General features: G+C 42.9%; 1 protein-coding gene across 1 annotated transcript; it reads left to right on the forward strand.

Annotated features, from left to right (window-relative positions):
* Window position 1: 1 nt before the first annotated feature.
* On the forward strand, window positions 2–15,247 carry EIF2B1 (eukaryotic translation initiation factor 2B subunit alpha). Its single transcript, XM_044275690.1, has 9 exons — window positions 2–122; window positions 1,952–2,053; window positions 6,754–6,893; window positions 8,126–8,242; window positions 8,791–8,903; window positions 11,142–11,210; window positions 11,283–11,358; window positions 11,876–12,001; window positions 14,861–15,247. The coding sequence occupies exons 1-9, from the start codon at window positions 110–112 to the stop codon at window positions 15,011–15,013; spliced, it is 909 nt and encodes a 302-aa protein (XP_044131625.1). The 5' UTR covers window positions 2–109; the 3' UTR covers window positions 15,014–15,247.
* The last annotated feature ends 2,715 nt before the right edge of the window (window positions 15,248–17,962 follow it).

Genomic DNA, 17,962 nt, shown 5'->3' on the forward strand with positions numbered 1-17,962 from the left:
GGTGGGGCCTGCGGGACGCCATGCTGCCGTTAACCCTTTCCCTGCCGTGTGACGTCAAGTCTCTTCGGTTTTCCTCGCTTTGCTTCTCCCAGCCTATAGGACAGCGGCCATGAATGAAAGCGGTAACTGTACCCACGTTGTATTAGCGGGAGAGGATACTGCAGGCCGCCGTGCCTGACACAAGGCACAGCTGCTTGACTGCCCCATAGCCGGGCGCCCAGGAATGGTGATGCCACAGAGAATGCGGCCACCCTGCTGGCACCTCCGCCAGAGCACTGAAGATGAATGTGCTGCAGCCTTCTCATATAGGCTATGGCCGAGTCTATGCCTCACAGGGGGGATCCATAACTGCACGTCTTCACCTGAAGCTACCTGCGGGCGGATAATAAGCTCTCCTCCTCAGTATATCCTGTACATAAGGCCCCTCTGACACAGTCAGTGTTTGGTCAGCGATTTCCGTTCATGTTAGGGCTTATGCACACGGCCGTTGCTGGTTTTGCGGATCCGCGATACACGGATACCGGCCGTGTGTGTTCCGCATTTTACCTAACAGAATGTCCTGCCCCTTATAGAGCCGTCCATAAAATGGACAAGAACAGAACATGTTCTATATTTTTGCACGGCCGCAGAAGGGACATGCAGATGCGGCCAGCACGCGGAGAGCTGTCCACATCTTTTGCGGCCCCACTGAAACGACTAGGTCCGCAACCGACCTGCAAAAAATACGTTTTTGTGTGTATGAGCCCTTATAGAGCCTCCACAGACATGAGGTATAAGGGAAAGATCTGCGCCTGTTCTGTGTTTAGAGATGCTCCTGGTTTCGGCTCAAAATCACTGACCAAACACTGACGTGTGAAAGTAGTCTAAAGCCCTTTGCACACAACCAATTTGGTATTTTGTTTTTCCCAGATGGCATCCATGTTTATAACTGATGTCACTTGGATGGCAATAGAAGACTTCAGTTATTTTAATGGATCCGTGCGTCTGTTGTTATATTGTTAGAATATGTTCACTGATCCGAGCCACCCATTAAAGTCCATCCGATTACTGAAAAACTGAATGCACTCTGATGCAAAAAAATGGATATGGATCAGATCAAAATCTGAAACCATATCGGTCGTGAGCAAGCAGCCTAAGGCTACTTTCACACTAGCGTTTTTTGTGGATGGATCTGCAAAAACGCTTCCGTTACAATAATACAACTGCATGCTTCCGTCATGAACGGATCCGGTTGTATTAGGTCTTCTATAGCCATGATGGATCTGTCTTGAACACTATGGAAAGTCAATGGGGGACGGATCCGTTATTCATAGTGAATGGGGCCAGAGCGGACCTCGGGCATCACGCGTGCACTAGCGGCAGCACGGATCCGGCAGGCTGTTCACCCGCCAGAGAAATCTGCCGCTAGTTTGAAACTAGCCTAACGCTTTACATTGGGCAAAATAGTAGTACGCTACGTTTTTCCATCCAGTCCAACAAAAATGACACTCTTTTCTTCTTCTCTACACTAGAACCCTATAGTGATGGATTCCACTGTATGGCGTCTGTCTGAGGAATCCATTTAACGTATACGTCATGTGTATCCATTAACCCCAGGAAAAAAAAAAACCTGATGTGAACGTTGCCTTCTAGTTCTTCTGATCAGAATTAGGGCAGTGTTCCCATCTGCGTTAGAGGTTCTGTCACAGGTTTAATAAACAATTAGCGTAGAGAAAAATTATTTATTCTCTGCTAGAAAAATGTTTCCCAGGCTGGAAACCAAAGAGATTCCATTATAGTCAATGGATCTGTGAGGCTGTGTTTGGGTCAGTTATGAGCGGAATCCGGGACTTCGGTTATTTTCGTAATTCTGCTCCGATAACGGAGCAGAACGGCAGAAATAACTAACACTGGTGTGAAAGAGAAGAGGCCATGCTTTTTATATTTTGTAATATTATTATTATCTCCACAGAAGTGATTGAATATTTTAAGCGTCAACTAAAGGAGGATCCAAATGTTGCTACGGCTGTTGCAGCAATCAAGACGTTACTGGAGTTCCTGAGGAAGGATAAAGGTAGAGCAATCGTCATCTGTGCTGCCACACATAGTTTTGTGTGTGTGTCTTTTTTTTTTTTTGGGGGGGGGGGGATGTGGGATGTGGACCCATGATGTGGACCCATTCACTTCAATAGGGCTGCAAAAGATGCGGACAGCACTCCGTGTGCTGTCTGCATCCGTTGCTCTGTTCCGAGGCCCTGCAAAAAAAAATATAGCATGTCCTATTCTTGTCTGTTTTGCGTACAAGAATAGGCATGTCTACAATGGGCCGCCCGTTCCGTTCTGCAAATTTCGGAAGGCACACAGGCGGCTTCCGTTTTTTTGCGGACCGCAAAAAACATCACGGTCATGTGCATTAAGGTCTTGGTCAGCGGTTTTTGTAGAGGTGTTCTTATCAGTTTTTGAAGGTTTTTTGCCCACGTAGTATGCTTTATCACTTGCAGGCTCGGACTGGCCCACAGGGGTACAGGAGAAACCCCCGGTGGGCCGCTGAGCAAGGTGGGCCCCTAGTCTCCCACCCGCTGCACAAGTGGCACATTAAACTTACTGCACTACATACATATATTCAATGTACAGGACCTCAACCAGCCTATGGTCATATAACAAACTTGTTAGATTGTTTATTATATTTGAATGTATCTGTAGGGTGGGCCCCCAAAATAAATTTTACTGGTGGGCCCTAGCTACCCCAGTCCGACACTGATCACTTGGGTTTTATTTGTGGGGCTTTTTGTATGCCTTGTATTTTTTAGAAAAGTATTTACCCCCTCCCCCGTAAAGTCACTTCCTCTGTAGAGCAATATGGGGGAAATACATTGGTAGAAAAGAAAAAAAAGCCATTGAAGATGCAACACACTCCGGTATTTGCATTTTTTTTTCATGCAGGGCAAAAAACCCAATGGATGTCTGTGGGACAAAAAAGGCCAGACAGTGAAGGAAGAAAGCACCAGACCCACAGCATGCTATGATTAAAAAAAAAAAAGACAGCTCCAAAAAAGGCCACTTCAAAAAAATAAAATAAAATGTTGTTCTTGCTGCATTTAATGATTCCCATAGGTTGCCATGCAATATTTGACTAAAACACTGCAAAATATACCAGCAAAACATTAACTAAAATCGCAAAAACCCCTCAAAAACACACCTAGGGTTCATTCACACTAGCATATTATTAAAGCGCCATTTATTCCATAGCGCTGTACATATGAGAAGAGGTATACATACATAATACAGACAATTACAGATCCATATAACTTCCTTCTTTTTTTTCGTAGCAAAAACGTTACCAATATATTTGAATAGTATTGTTCACATTTCTGTTATTTGCTTTGTTTATGCGCCAGGTGCGGAAGATTTATCTAAACTGGTGCAAGGGAAAACTGGCTTAGCTGCCCATAGCAGCCAATCGGAGTAAGCCTTTCATTTTCCAAAGGGGCTGTGAAAAATGAAAGGAGGAATTCAATTGGTTATATTGGGCAACTAAGTCAGTTTTGATAAATCCCCCCTGGTATCCTTTCAGTATGCAGCATGTTTCAACAGATCGTTATAGGTCCTATAGACGTCAGTGGGTTGATTCTAAAAACACATGTCCTCTGCGTCATGTATATGCGCGTACCTGTTTATATTTCAGCAACTAAAACTGCAACGTTCTATGAACCTTTAAAGAAATGTAATAAATATAGATGACAAACAGACGACATAGCAAAATGTGGAACAAAAAAGGATGCAATATGGAACCAAAAGCAATTGTTAAGAAACTTTGCATTCTCATACGCAAGTGTGAATGAGCCTGTAGGCTGGTTTAACATGGTTTTACTGCTGCTGCAATACAGTGCTATGGAACCGCTGTAGAACCCTAGCGTGGTCCATGTTCAGCTCAGTAGAACAGAGGAAGAACCAGATGGACGTAATATCGACTCTAGAATAACGTGTATTTAAGGCTGTCTCAACATTAGATGTTGGAAGAAAGGAGGATCAGGCATGTTGGATTTAAACACGCCCGATCCTTTGTTGCAGCAGGAGAGGAGTCGGGCAGCGGCAGCTCTTTCCCTTCTCTCCATTGAAAATGCATGCGTGCTCAACTGAGGGTGTATGGTTACTGAGGAGTAGGGACGAGCGAACTTATGTTTTACAAGTTTGAGTTCGGGCTTTATTACAATTCCAATATGGTTTCAGTCAAGGGATTCTGTTATGGCCCGTGGTAACGGAATCCATATCGGAATTGTAATAAAACCCTAAGGCCCCTTTCACACCGGCGAGAATTCCGCGCGGGTGCAATGCGTGAGGTGAACGCATTGCACCCGCACTGAATCTGGACCCTTTCACTTCAATGAAGATCGAACCTGAAAATCGCAGCAGGTTCTATATTCAGCGTTTTTCACGCCGCACAGGCCCCATAGAAGTGAATGGGTATGCATGAAAATCGCAAGCAAGTGCGGATGCGGTGCGATTTTTCACTCATGGTTGCTAGGAGATGGTAGGGATGAAAGCAACCCCGGACCCCGTTAAAATGTATTTCCTTATAACATGGTTATAAGGGAAAATAATAGCATTCTTAATACAGAATGCATAGTAAAATGTAGATTGAGGTGTTAAAAAATAAAAATAAAATTAACTCGCCTTATCCAATTGATCGCGCAGCCGACATCCTCTTCTTGCTTCTTCTTTCAGGACCTGCAAAAGGACCTTTGGTGATGTAATCGCGCTCACCACGTGGTGACATCAGCGCAGGTCCTGCTGAATGAAGATAGAAGATTTCTATCTTCATTCAGCAGGACCTGCGCTGACGTCACCGAGCTGACTGCCATTGCGTACCTACTCGCACGATTTTCCCTGATCGCAGACGCAACGCATCCGTACCTAATCCGGACGCGCTCGTCTGCAAGGGGCCTAACTTATTCTTGTAAAACACAAGTTTGCTCATCCCTACTTAGGAGTTCATAGGAAAAACTGCTGGCAAGCAAGGGCCACACTGGTTTCTGTTGCCTGATTTCACAGAAAAGCTTTTACATGACTTGGGCCACAGAAAATGCAGTCTCTGGGGAAGTCTGACAACATAATAAAATATGCTTGCACATTGGGACTAATATGCTCACAGTCGTCCCCTGAGATCACTATGGTGCACATGTTATTATAGGGGTCGTCCAGGATTTTATTTATTTTTTTTGTGCTATTCTTGTATATGAGATGTCCCTAGTGTTACAACTCAACTGCGTTCACCTGAAACACAGAGATTAGTTGCTATAGGGAACGCTTTCTGTGTATCTCTTGGTACATAATTATCATATCTTAAATTTGTGTTAAACAGTAAATGTTACATTTTTTTTCCCCCTCTAAATGAATAGTGCGGGTGAATATCGGAAACATGGTAATGTATCTTATCAGAAAAAGATGCTTTCTTCTCCTCTTATCAGACCCCTCACCAACTCTCACTCCTTAGGGTACTTTTACACTTGCGGCAGAGGATTCTGGCAGACGGTTCCGTCGCCGGAACTGTCTGCCGGATCCGTCAAAACGTATGCAAACTGATGGCATTTGTCAGACGGATCAGGATCCTAATCCGTCTGACAAAATGCATTGAAATGCTGGATCCGTCTCTCCGGTGTCATCTGGAAAAACGGATCCAGCATTTATTTTCTTTTTCAAATTTTTTGCGGTCTGAGCATGCGCAGACTGCAAAAACTGATCCGTTTTGCCGAAACACTCGGGGCCGGCATTAATGCATTTCAAAGAGAAAAAATGTCTGCATTCCAGCAAGTGTTCTGGAATTTTGGACGGAGATAAAACCGCAGCATGCTGCACTATTATCTCCGTCCTGAAAAGTCAAACAGACTGAACTGAAGACATCCTGATGCATCCTGAACTGATTACTCTCCATTCAGAATGCATTAGGATATAACTGATCAATTTTTTTCCGGTATTGAACCCCTAGGACGGAACTCAATGCCAGAAAAGAATAACACTAGTGTGAAAGTACCCTTAAAATGACGGTCTGCCTGATTACTAAAGAAGTCTATGGAAAGGGAGGGAATAGAGTAGGGCTGCTGGAGACAGACAGAGGAAGAGAGACAGACACGGAGACTGCTGTTGATTTGTGGTTTACTGTCTAACTTCACTGCTGTGTAATGTCATCCATTACTGCTGTTCCTTCTGAGAGTGTGCTGTAGAGAGGATCCCCATTTTTCTCCATGCCCTGTGTATGGGCAGGCATGATACCATCTAGTCTCCACCAGGGTCGGGCTGTGAACTTAAAGTGGGCCTAGAATTTTTTTTTAAAAGGACCAGCATTACCATATTGCGGCACATTATGCCAAGCCAGCAGAGCTAAATACCGCAGTGCATCACAAAATACCTCCCCGAAAACGACCTCTCTGTGGTGGCCAGTGCCAGCTGCCATGTTCTGTCCTCCTACTCCAGTTGCCTTAGGATGGCAATGCAGTTGAATTCAGGAGTCAGCAGGGGAGCATCTGATTATTACTCACTGTGGCGGGAGGTCATGAGGCCCCCTGGCCATTAGCCCACCAGGAAGTTTCCCTGTAGGGTCTTATGCTAGTCCTCCCCTGGAGATACAGCTTGCAGAGGGAAAAACTGCTAAGATACGTTTCAGAAAATGGTCAGAAATAGTCTTGTTCCTCCTGTACACAACGGTGGCTGCACTGTAATATCTCTGTCTGGTTTCTGTTACCAATCGTCAGTTTCTAACTGAGTTTTGTGTTCTAGGTGAAACTATACAAGGCCTGATTGGAAGTCTAAAAAATGCTATTGAGACGATGTCAAAAGTGAATTCCTCTGTATCGGTGTCTTCTGGAGGGGAACTCTTCTTAAGGTTCATTACGCTCACTTCTGAGCTGGAGCATTCTGTAAGTGTCTCCAAGTCAAAATGTATTGATCTCCGCTATTAATTGCCCAATAACCTGTTCTATCTATTGTGGAAATGAGTATGCATCAATGAGATTAAAAAGTAACAGTACTGTACCATATTTTACTTTTTAAGAGTTAAGAATAATAAAGATGCTGTACTCTCCTCCACCTAGTCCCCGCTGCCCTGACACTGCTTTGGGCCCTGCTTCTCTCCACCTCCTGCCCAAGCTCAATACACCAGAAATGGCAGGAATGCACCATTTCAAAACCCTCCAGTCTTTATTTTTTATATCTGTATCTGTTTAACAATTATGTTCCGAATACCTTAAAGGCTACTGTACACCTTTGATAACATTTTATTTATTTTTTATTAATATTGCATTATACTCATTTTGAGCTAAAAATAATTTTATCAATTGTTTTTTGTTAAAAATATTGAGCTGTTTTTCCTGTAGAGCCTTGAGTTTAGTAGCTGGTTCTGAATTTTCTCTCTGCTCCTTCAGGCGGGGAGCTGACGGGCTCTTTATCAACAGACTGTGAGAAGAAGACTTTGCTGAGATGGTCATGTCCTATATATTGTTTACAGGTGGATTTGCCTACTAAAACATACTAAGTGCTCATGCACACGCGCGTATTTTCTTTCCGTGTTTTGTTTTTTGCATACCGTATACGGAACCATTAATTTCAATGGGTCTGGAAAAAAAACAGACATTACTCCGTGTGCATTCTGTTTCCATATGTCCGTTCCACAAATAAATAGAACATGTCCTAATATTGCCTGCATTAAGGACAAGGATAGGACTGTTATATTAGTGGCAAGCTGTTCAGTTCCGCAAAATACAGAATGCACACGGATGCCATACGTGTTTTTTTTGCAAACTGCAAAATACATAGGTGCATGAACCCTCAGGCTGTTTGAAGAGGCCTCCTTGCAGCTTTCCCCTAGGCCAGTGATGTATGTTCATCTGACACGTGGCCTAGGTGCAGCTTAGTCCCATTCAAGTCAATGGGGCAGAGCTGCAATACCAACCACAGCCACTGTACAATAGATGGCATTGTGCTTGGAAAGCTGTGAGGATCTGCGAGGTTACTGGGCGTCAGATTCCCACCGATCAGATACTGAAAACCCCATAAATCAGGATGACCTCTATTGCTTTACAGTTAGTTTGTTAAGCTTGTAAGCATGTCATTACCCATGAGCATACATGAGTATTTATATGTTTTGTTTCAGAATTACGCTTTGTGCAAAGAAAGGATGAGTGACCGAGGTGAACTCTTTCTGAAAAGGATCTCCTTGTCAAGGGACAAGATCACAAAACTCTGCTGCCCGTTTATAAAAGATGGAGCAGTGAGTATGAGGGATTAGGCATTCCTGGCTCTGACTTCAAAACTGCGTATGGAAACCCAACCTAAAGGCTAAGGCTACGCCTAGGGGGAATATATCAAGCTTGTATGCCAGTTTTCTGGCTTACAAAAGTTTTGAATTTCGGCGCAAGTGTGTTTTGCGTCAAAACTTGCGACTTCCCCTTTTTCTCCACCCATGCCACCTTTACAAATATGTGCCACTAGAAAACTGGTGCACTTTACACCTGAAATGTAGCTAATTGGCAGGGGTGCTGGGAGTCGGACCCCCACCGATCTGATATTGCTGATCTGTCGTGAGATTAGGTCATCAGTAGTAAAAAGCGGACAACTCCTTTAATAATTGTGCTGCATTGTACACGGTTTGTTAGTAAATAGTCACTGTCTTTCATCAGACTTTGCATAAATCAATAGTAAAGATGATTATAAGAGTCTAATAAGGGAATCATTAGTGTACGGTATATACTTTTATATTTTAGTACTTTGTTGTTGTTTTTTTGTTAAATAACTTTTACACTTCTGTTCTTTTTGCAGAAAATCTTAACCCATGCATACTCCAGGGTGGTTCTTAAGGTCTTAGAAGAAGCTGCAGCCGCTAATAAACGCTTTAGTGTCTATGTGACAGAATCACAGCCAGACTTAGCCGGGTAAGCATGCCACTTATCCTCTGAATATCATTACAGTCCTCAAGATCTACAGTGACAAAGGTCTGACAATTTCACCCCTTAGTGACCACCAATAGCCTTTTTATGCTTGGACGCCACCTCCCCGTACGGTGGAGTGCGGGGGCTCTGCTCTCACATGAGAGCCTCACTCCTGCTCTAACAGCCTGGGCCGGCAGGAGTGCCAATCCAAGATGTTTAATCCCTGACATGCTGCAGGAAATGGTGCCCGCCGCATGTAAGCGGTGACAGAGGGAGCGGCATTTGGGTGCCGATGTTTGTATAGGCAGACTGGGACCTAGTGTAGGCCCCAAGCCTGCCCTGAGTGTTCTCCAGCAGGCTGTCCCTCTAAAGTGTGAAGATGTAGTTTCTGATCATTTGAATTTCATTTTGTATCTGTTCATTTAAATTTCACTTTAAGACCTGTGAATGCAGGTGCAGGGGAGTAAGGCTTTGTCTACATATTTTCTCAAGGTCATTTTGGGATCCTGGCTCACTGCGGACCTGGGAACTGGCTGCTCCAAGGTCTGGGTGAGAGCAGATGAACAACACGTACACAGTGACAATTATGGAGCACATGCACTGGCTACGTTCCACTAGGGAATGGAGCTTTTTGTTTAATTGGTATAAAGTTCAGAAGTTCATCCTACGGGGGGACGCCTCGCATAGGGGCCTAATCTGTGTTTTCCCAATCGAGACTGACTGCTTTCACTAAAAGGGCTTCCCAGCTGATGTCACTGTCAGATGATGTGAACTCCATTGGTGATGTATGTACCTTCATTCTGGATGTAGTCAGGACTCCAGATGAAGTGTTGATGTAATTGTGTATTATGTTCTTTATCCTTTGTATATATCGATAAGTGCAAAAGAAGGACATTGTATCACTATATGTATATATTACTTATTATATTTAATAAAACCTTCCTGTGAAGTGGACCTGTAGTTCAGTTAAAAGTCTCTCTTTAAAGATTATCCGTACCTGAAGTCTTGCTCTTATCAGCAAAACAGCCTCTCTGGCGCAGCCTGCTGGTCAATGTAAAGTATAGCACTTACATTAAAATGCAATGCACTTTTGCTAAAGTGTGGGAAAGGTGGTGCTCTTCACCGCAGTCAATGTACACTAGACAGGATCTTTCTAATTCTTTGGCTGCTGTATCTAGACATTTGTGAAGTGTTGAATTGTGTACTGCATTGAATGTAATGAGAGCAATCATAGCAATATATATGGAAATGTGTATTTGGTAATACGAGTGATCGACATGACATGGTACATATTATATATGTGATTTTCGTACGGTACATACCGTTGTGTGTACTTTATATTCCTTGTGTATTTTGTATGCTCAATAAAAAGAATTAAAAAAATAAATAAAATGCAATGCACTTTAGGGATAGTGCATTGTATTTTAGAAGCGATCAAAAGAATGCCTGCCATATCAGTGCAAAATAGGTCAGGACGGGAGCTCTAGCAGCCTTAGGCTACTTTCACACTAGCGTTTTCAATTCCGCTATTGAGATCTGTCATAGGATCTTAATAGCGGAAGAAAACACTTAAGTTTTGTCCCCGTTCATTGTTAATCGGGACAAAACTGAACGAAACGGAATGCACCAAAATGCATTCCGTTCCGTTTGGCTGCATCCCCATCGCGGACAGAATAGCGCTGCCTGTCCTGACACACAATGTAAGTCAATGGGGATGGATCCGTTTTCTCTGACACAATAGAAAACTGATCCGTCCCCCATTAACTTTCAATGGAGTTCATGACAGATCCGCAAAAAAACGCTAGTGTGAAAGTAGCCTTAGGTTAGCATCACACAGCTGTTTTTGTGGCAGGTTTTTGAGGCACAGCCAGAAGTGGATCCAGCAGGAAGGAGAAGTATAAAGTCCTTCCTTTATGTTTTTCATTCACTTCCAACCAATATCTGGCTTTGGCTCAAAAAAATAAATAAATCACAAAACGTTTTCCTGCTTTCCACTAACTGGACCTAATACCATTTTACCACCAAATATGAGGCTTTCACACAGAGCCATAGTACTTCCTTATGAACACAGTCTAACCATTTCAAACCTTTGCATGTAATAGGGTTAGAAATGGTGAAATGTGCTCATTTTCCCCCAAAAGCATGTTGGGCTATGCAAAGAGAAAACTCTGGGCCTACTGGATGTGGTGGAGATTGAAAGCCTTTATTCTGTACCCACTACTATTTATTTCTTCCTCATAGGAGGAGTATGGCAGAAGCTCTACAGAAAATTAATATGCCGGTGACCGTGATCCTGGATGCCGCAGTAGGGTGAGTTAGGTGGTGAAGGTACAAAACTGAATGCCTGTGGCTTGTATAATGTCCATGGTTTCTTTTTGCCAGTTATATCATGGAGAAAGTAGACCTGGTGATTGTCGGAGCTGAAGGAGTAGTGGAGAGCGGAGGAATAATCAATAAGGTAAATTACGGTTTATTTAACTACGTCTTAGCCGTCGATATGGAGGGGGGCACGGTTGCTAGAATAGCAGGGACAGATCCTCTGTACTATAAGCCCTAATGGCATAAAAATGGCATGACTTTCCACAGTCAGCCAGGTGTACAGTAGTTGCAAATGCTGTAATAAAAAAAATTAAGAAATACCTATGTTGTATGTTTTGTTTTCCAGTAAGAGGAACATTTCAGGGAAAAGGGGTGTGTGTGTATATATGATATATATCCCCTTTTTGATATTTTTTTTGTTTAGTGACGATTGTCTGATCTGCTATGATACACTGCAAAACTTCTGTATTCCAGAGTATTATACATGTCAGCACCACACTGACAGGCATCCAGTTAGACCCTGTGCTGCCATAGCAACCCACTGACACACACCCGTTTTTTTCCGGAAGGGGGGTGGGGGGGGGGGGACAGTACAAGCTTTCAGCATTTAGGTAGCAAAAACCTGTAATAACAGCATTTTATGGATTTTACTGCAGATTGGCACAAATCAAATGGCCATATGTGCTAAAGCTCAGAATAAACCATTCTATGTGGTGGCAGAAAGTTTCAAGTTTGTGCGTCTCTTCCCACTGAATCAAAGTGATGTGCCAGACAAGTTTAAGGTGAGTAATAAAATAATGTATGGTCCGTATATGCTTAAAGGGCTTCTGTCACCCCACTAAACTCATTTTTGGTGATGTCATCGGCGCAGGCGCACTGAGGGAGTGCTGAGGAGGCGAGCCTCCTTCTCTCAGAGCGCCTGCGCCGGATCAAGACAGGCGCGCGGTTTTTGAAATGCTGACAGGGCCAGCCGGAGCAGGAGATCTCGGCTGGCCCTGTCAATCAACAGGAGGAGGGGGCGTTTTTCTGCGGCTGCTACCAGCAAGTAGACGCCCTACTTGCTGGTAGACAGGTAATTAGCATATCATAAAAGTACGTTTTTTGCCATATCTACTGAACGAAAATTATTAATAACATAATGTATAGCAATATCGCAGGATAGGGATTATAAGTACACGGAAAAAAAATAATGTTTAGTGGGGTGACAGAAGCCCTTTAAAGGCTTTTTCTGAGATATTTTTATTGATGACCTGTAGAATGAAGTGCCAGGTGTGTGTGTGTGTCCGCTAAAGGAATCTGCACCGTCGCATTCACAAACACAAAATTTGTCACACAGGTATATCAGGTGTCCGACCAGGTTTCAGCTCTCTAGGACGTACCGTTCCTAAGATATTCCCCCCAAAATAACCCTAATAGCACTTAGTACCTTATTTCCAGATGTGCCTTTGTTCCATCAATAAATGTTTTTATCCTCTGAAAATGCAGTTTATTTGGTATGCAAATGAGCCAGTAAGGTGCCCAGAGGGGCGTCACTCTTGCAGGAAGGAGCACAGACACGCCCCCCCCCTCAAAAGACAAACTTAAAATCCTGCCTCCAGGTCCCGCTAAGCCACACCCCTTATCATGTCAGGCCTAGCCCCTCCCACTCCTCAGCCGACAGGGATTGAAAAAGTTAAGTTAAAAATCAACTTCTGTCAGCTGCAGGGGTGGGAGGGAGGGAGGGAGGGTGACTTTCTTCCTGCAGCTCATACTCAGACAGCACAGCGCCGCTGTCTGAGAGTGAGCTGTTCAAAAGGACCTCCTTGTGTCCGTCCATCCAGGCACTGTGCCAGATAGAGGACAGGAGTCTGAAAGCCGGACTGTCCGGCCTAAAACTGAACCTCTGGGCACCCTGGGGCAGGCTGCTGTGGAGGTCACAGTTAAGGGGGCGGTCTGCTATGGAGGTCAGTGTTGAGGGGCAGATTGCTGTAAAGGCCACTTTTAAGGGGGAGGGCCCCTGTGGAGGTCACTGTCAAACTCCCTGTTAAAGGGGAAGGCTGCTGTAAAGGTCAAAGTTAAGGGGGTGGACGGCTGTGGAGGTCCAATTTTAAGGGATGGGGCAGTGTTAAGGGGAGGGGGGCTGTGGAGGTCACTGTTAAGGGGGCGGGGTGCTGTAGATGTCACTGGTATAGTGGATAGTGTTTATCTTTTAACGACACACACAAACATTAAATGAAATGGATTGAATATACCTGAGCGAAGCCGGGTCCTTTAGCTAAAATATATATATATATATATATATATATACAGTACAGACCAAAAGTTTGGACACACCTTCTCATTCAAAGAGTTTTCTTTATTTTCATGACTATGAAAATTGTAGATTCACACTGAAGGCATCAAAACTATGAATTAACACATGTGGAATTATATACATAACAAACAAGTGTGAAACAACTGAAAATATGTCATATTCTAGGTTCTTCAAAGTAGCCACCTTTTGCTTTGATTACTGCTTTGCACACTCTTGGCATTCTCTTGATGAGCTTCAAGAGGTAGTCCCCTGAAATGGTTTTCACTTCACAGGTGTGACCTGTCAGGTTTAATAAGTGGGATTTCTTGCCTTATAGATGGGGTTGGGACCATCAGTGGCGTTGTGGAGAAGTCAGGTGGATACACAGCTGATAGTCCTACTGAATAGACTGTTAGAATTTGTATTATGGCAAGAAAAAAGCAGCTAAGTAAAGAAAAACGAGTGGCCATCATTACTTTAAGAAATGAAGGTCAGTCAGTCAGACGAAAAATTGGGAAAACTATGAAAGTAAGGGCTATTTGACCATGAAGGAGAGTGATGGGGTGCTGCGCCAGATGACCTGGCCTCCATAGTCACCGGACCTGAGCCCAATCGAGATGGTTTGGGGTGAGCTGGACCGCAGAGTGAAGGCAAAAGGGCCGACAAGTGCTAAGCATCTCTGGAAACTCCTTCAAGTCTGTTGGAAGACCATTTCAGGGGACTACCTCTTGAAGCTCATCAAGAGAATGCCAAGAGTGTCGAAAGCAGTAATCAAACAAAAGAAGGCTACTTTGAAGAACCTAGAATATGACATATTCTCAGTTGTTTCACACTTGTTTGTTATGTATATAATTCCACATGTGTTAATTCATAGTTTTGATGCCTTCATAGTCATGAAAATAAAGAAAATTCTTTGAATGAGAAGGTGTGTCCAAACTTTTGGTCTGTACTGTATATATATATATATATATATATATAAAAATAAAATTCCCCAATGTGTCCAGTATTTGGATGTATAATAGATATGTGGGAATAAAGAGATCCTCTGCCTTTTGTTAAGACCTCTGGCAGGGTAGAAAATATTTTGCATAACAAGGACAGGGGAACAAAGAGCTCCTCTGGCGCACTCACTTCAAAGACAGGAGGATCAAAGCGATTCTCTGCCTGGAAGCGCGGGCCGGTTATGTCATATCACCGTGCCAGCCCATGAGCGCCGCCGGATTTGAATAGTTCAGCGGCGGAGCGCTCATCAGTTGAGCCCAGCTTTTGGAAATAAGGCACGGTTAACTTAGTATAAAAATGGAACCATTAGCTTTAGAATGTATATTCATTTTAGACTAGCCATTTGACTGTTGTGCATTTCTTTCAGTATAAGGCAGACACGCAGCAGAAGAAGGACCCCATGAAGGAGCACTCCAGGATTGACTACACATCACCCTCCCTAATCACACTACTTTTTACAGATTTGGGAGTCTTGACTCCATCTGCTATAAGTGATGAACTAATCAAACTGTACTTATAATTTATTAAAGTTAACCCCATGATACAAAGGTGTGTTGTAAATAAGGTTAAATTAAAACATTTATATAACACATCAGTTCCAGGACTTCGCTATATAACCATGATATTTTTTTTTCTTTCATGTTATTTGTTATATTTCCATATATACAATTTATATCAGCAGTTTCCACTTGACCACAAAATCCTAAGGGCATATTTGCATGGCCTTTTTCACATCATATCCAGATCTGTGTATTCCATGGCAAAAATGGGTGTAAATTATATTGGGGTATGATCTGGACATTTTTGGGCTCATATTACCAAAAAAAAAAAAAAAAAAAACTTTTGAATTAAAAGCAGTAAGCAACATGATACATTTTACAGCTTCATTCATACTTAAAATCCAACATAGAAATTCAATATTGTAAACATCTTTCTGCTGCAGGTTTAGTGTGGATGTGCTGCGGGCCTACACTAGATCTGCACAAGGATCAGCCCAATTGTCATTCAGTGGGGCTAAGACCAGCGAATTTAATGCAGGAAACAAGCTTTGTGTGGCTGCGTGACTTCCTTTCCCGAATTCTGCTCCTCTGACAGGACCTCATGGCATTATAATGCTGTGTGTCCCTGCCAGACCTCAGAGCTACTGCATTATGTCCGTAGAATTCAGTAGTACAGGTCTGGCAGGGACACACAGCATTATAAATTATTATAATGCCATGAGGTCCTGCCAGAGGAACTGAATTCAGGATGGAAATCATGCTTCCACAAACAGGGTGTTTCCCACAGTGAGCTTGCTCTGGCCTAATCCGGAGGCCCCTTTCACACAAGTGTGACGTGAACTCATAGCCGCACTGAATCCTGACCCATTCATCTCAATGGGTCTGTGTACATGAGCGTTTTTTTCACGCATCAGTTCTGCGTTGCGTGAGAACCGCAGCATGTTCTATATTCGGTGTTTTTCACGCAGCCCTGGCCCCCTAGAAGTGAATGGGGCTTCAGTGAAAAACACATTGCATTCGGAAGCAAGTCTGGATGCGATGCGTTTTTCACTGATGGTTCCTAAGAGATGTTGTTTGCAACCCTTCAGTTGATCACGCGTGTGAAAAACACATCAAAACGCATTGCAGACAAAACTGACTGAACTTGCTGGCAAAATGGTGCGAGTTTTACTGAAAGCAGTCTGAGTCAATCCATATTGTTTGTGTGAAAGAGGCCTTAGTGCTCTCATATTAAATTAATAGTATGCCACTTAATTTTCCACCGAGCGAGAAAAAACCTGCAGAAAATTCCCACTAAACGTTGTTGTGAAAACTCCATTCACAGGATGCAGATTTTGCTATTGAAACCAGTTTCAATGAATGTGAGTAAATGAGGCCATGCACGTACAATCTTGTTTGACTTTTTCTAAAAAAGCTTTGTTCATATCAGTATTGTTATTTCTGTTATTCGGCTCTTTATAGCTTGACAAACACAAAAATTTTAGTTAAGCATTGCTCATATTGAGAAGTTTATATAAAGTCACTATTCTAGCACACAAAAAAACTTCCTTACAGTGTTTTATTCTGGGTGGGGAAAAGTTATTGATGCGATTGTAAAAAAAATCATAGCATAAAAATGTTTTGTTAAAAAAAAAATTACAATATCCTTTTCGTAACCCATCCCATAAAAATGAAAAAAAATTGTGAAAACATGTCTATGTTCCCCATTTTGGCACAGTCACATGACTGGCAGCACTGAAAACAATGGCAAGTGGTATAGGTGTATATACAGTGGATATAAAAAGTCTACACACCCCTGTTAAAATGTCAGGTTTCTGTGATGTAAAAAAATTAGACAAAGATAAATCATTTGAGAACTTTTTCCACCTTTACTGTGACCTATAAACTCAATTGAAAAACAAACTGAAAACTTTTAGGTAGAGGGAAGAAAAAATATAAAAATAAAATATGCTTGCTTAAGTGTGCACACCCTTAAACTAATACTTTGTTGAAGCACCTTTTGATTTTATTACAGCACTCTTTTTGGGTATGAGTCTATATCAGCATGGCACATTTTGACTTGGCAAGATTTGCCCACTCAATCTGTCAGATTGCGAGGACATCTCCTGTGCACAGCCCTCTTCAGATCACCCCACAGATTTTTAATCGGATTCAGGTCTGGGCTCTGGCTGGGCCATTCCAAAACTTTAATCTTCTTCTGGTGAAGCCATTCCTTTGTTGATTTGGATGTATGCTTTGGCTCGTTATCATGCTGAAAAAAGAAGTTCCTCTTCATGTTCAGCTTTCTAGCAGAAGCCTGAAGGTTTTGTGCCAATATTAACTGGTATTTGGAACTGTTCATAATTCCCTCTAGCTTAACTAAGGCCCCAGTTCCAGCTGAAGAAAAACAGACCCAAAGCATGATGCTGCTGCCACCACCATGCTTCACTGTGGGTATGGTGTTCTTTTTGTGATGTGCAGTGTTGTTTTTGCGCCAAACATATCTTTTGGAATTATGACCAAAAAGTTCAACCTTGGTTTCATCAGACCATAACACCTTTTCCCACATGCTTTTGGGAGACTTCAGATGTGTTTTTGCTAAATGTAGCCTGGCTTGGATGTTTTTCTTCGTAAGAAAAGGCTTTCGTCTTGCCACTCTACCCCATAGCCCAGACATATGAAGGATACGGGAGATTGTTGTCACATGTACCACACAGCCAGTACTTGCCAGATATTCCTGCAGCTCCTTTAATGTTGCTGTAGGCATCTTGGTAGCCACCCAGGTTTCTTTTTGTCTTTTCAATTTTGGAGGGACGTCAAGTTCTTGGCAATGTCACTGTTGTGCCATATTTCTCGCACATTGGGGAACACAGGAACCGTGGGTATAGCTATGTCCTCTAGGAGCTGTTGACACTAGTAAAAAGCTGTTAGCTTCTCCCCTGGCAGCTATACCCCCTCCAGCCTGGAGAGAGAGCTTCAGTTTTTTCTAG

Source organism: Bufo gargarizans, chromosome 1, assembly GCF_014858855.1.
Source record: "Bufo gargarizans isolate SCDJY-AF-19 chromosome 1, ASM1485885v1, whole genome shotgun sequence".
NCBI classification, from domain to species: Eukaryota; Metazoa; Chordata; class Amphibia; order Anura; family Bufonidae; genus Bufo; species Bufo gargarizans.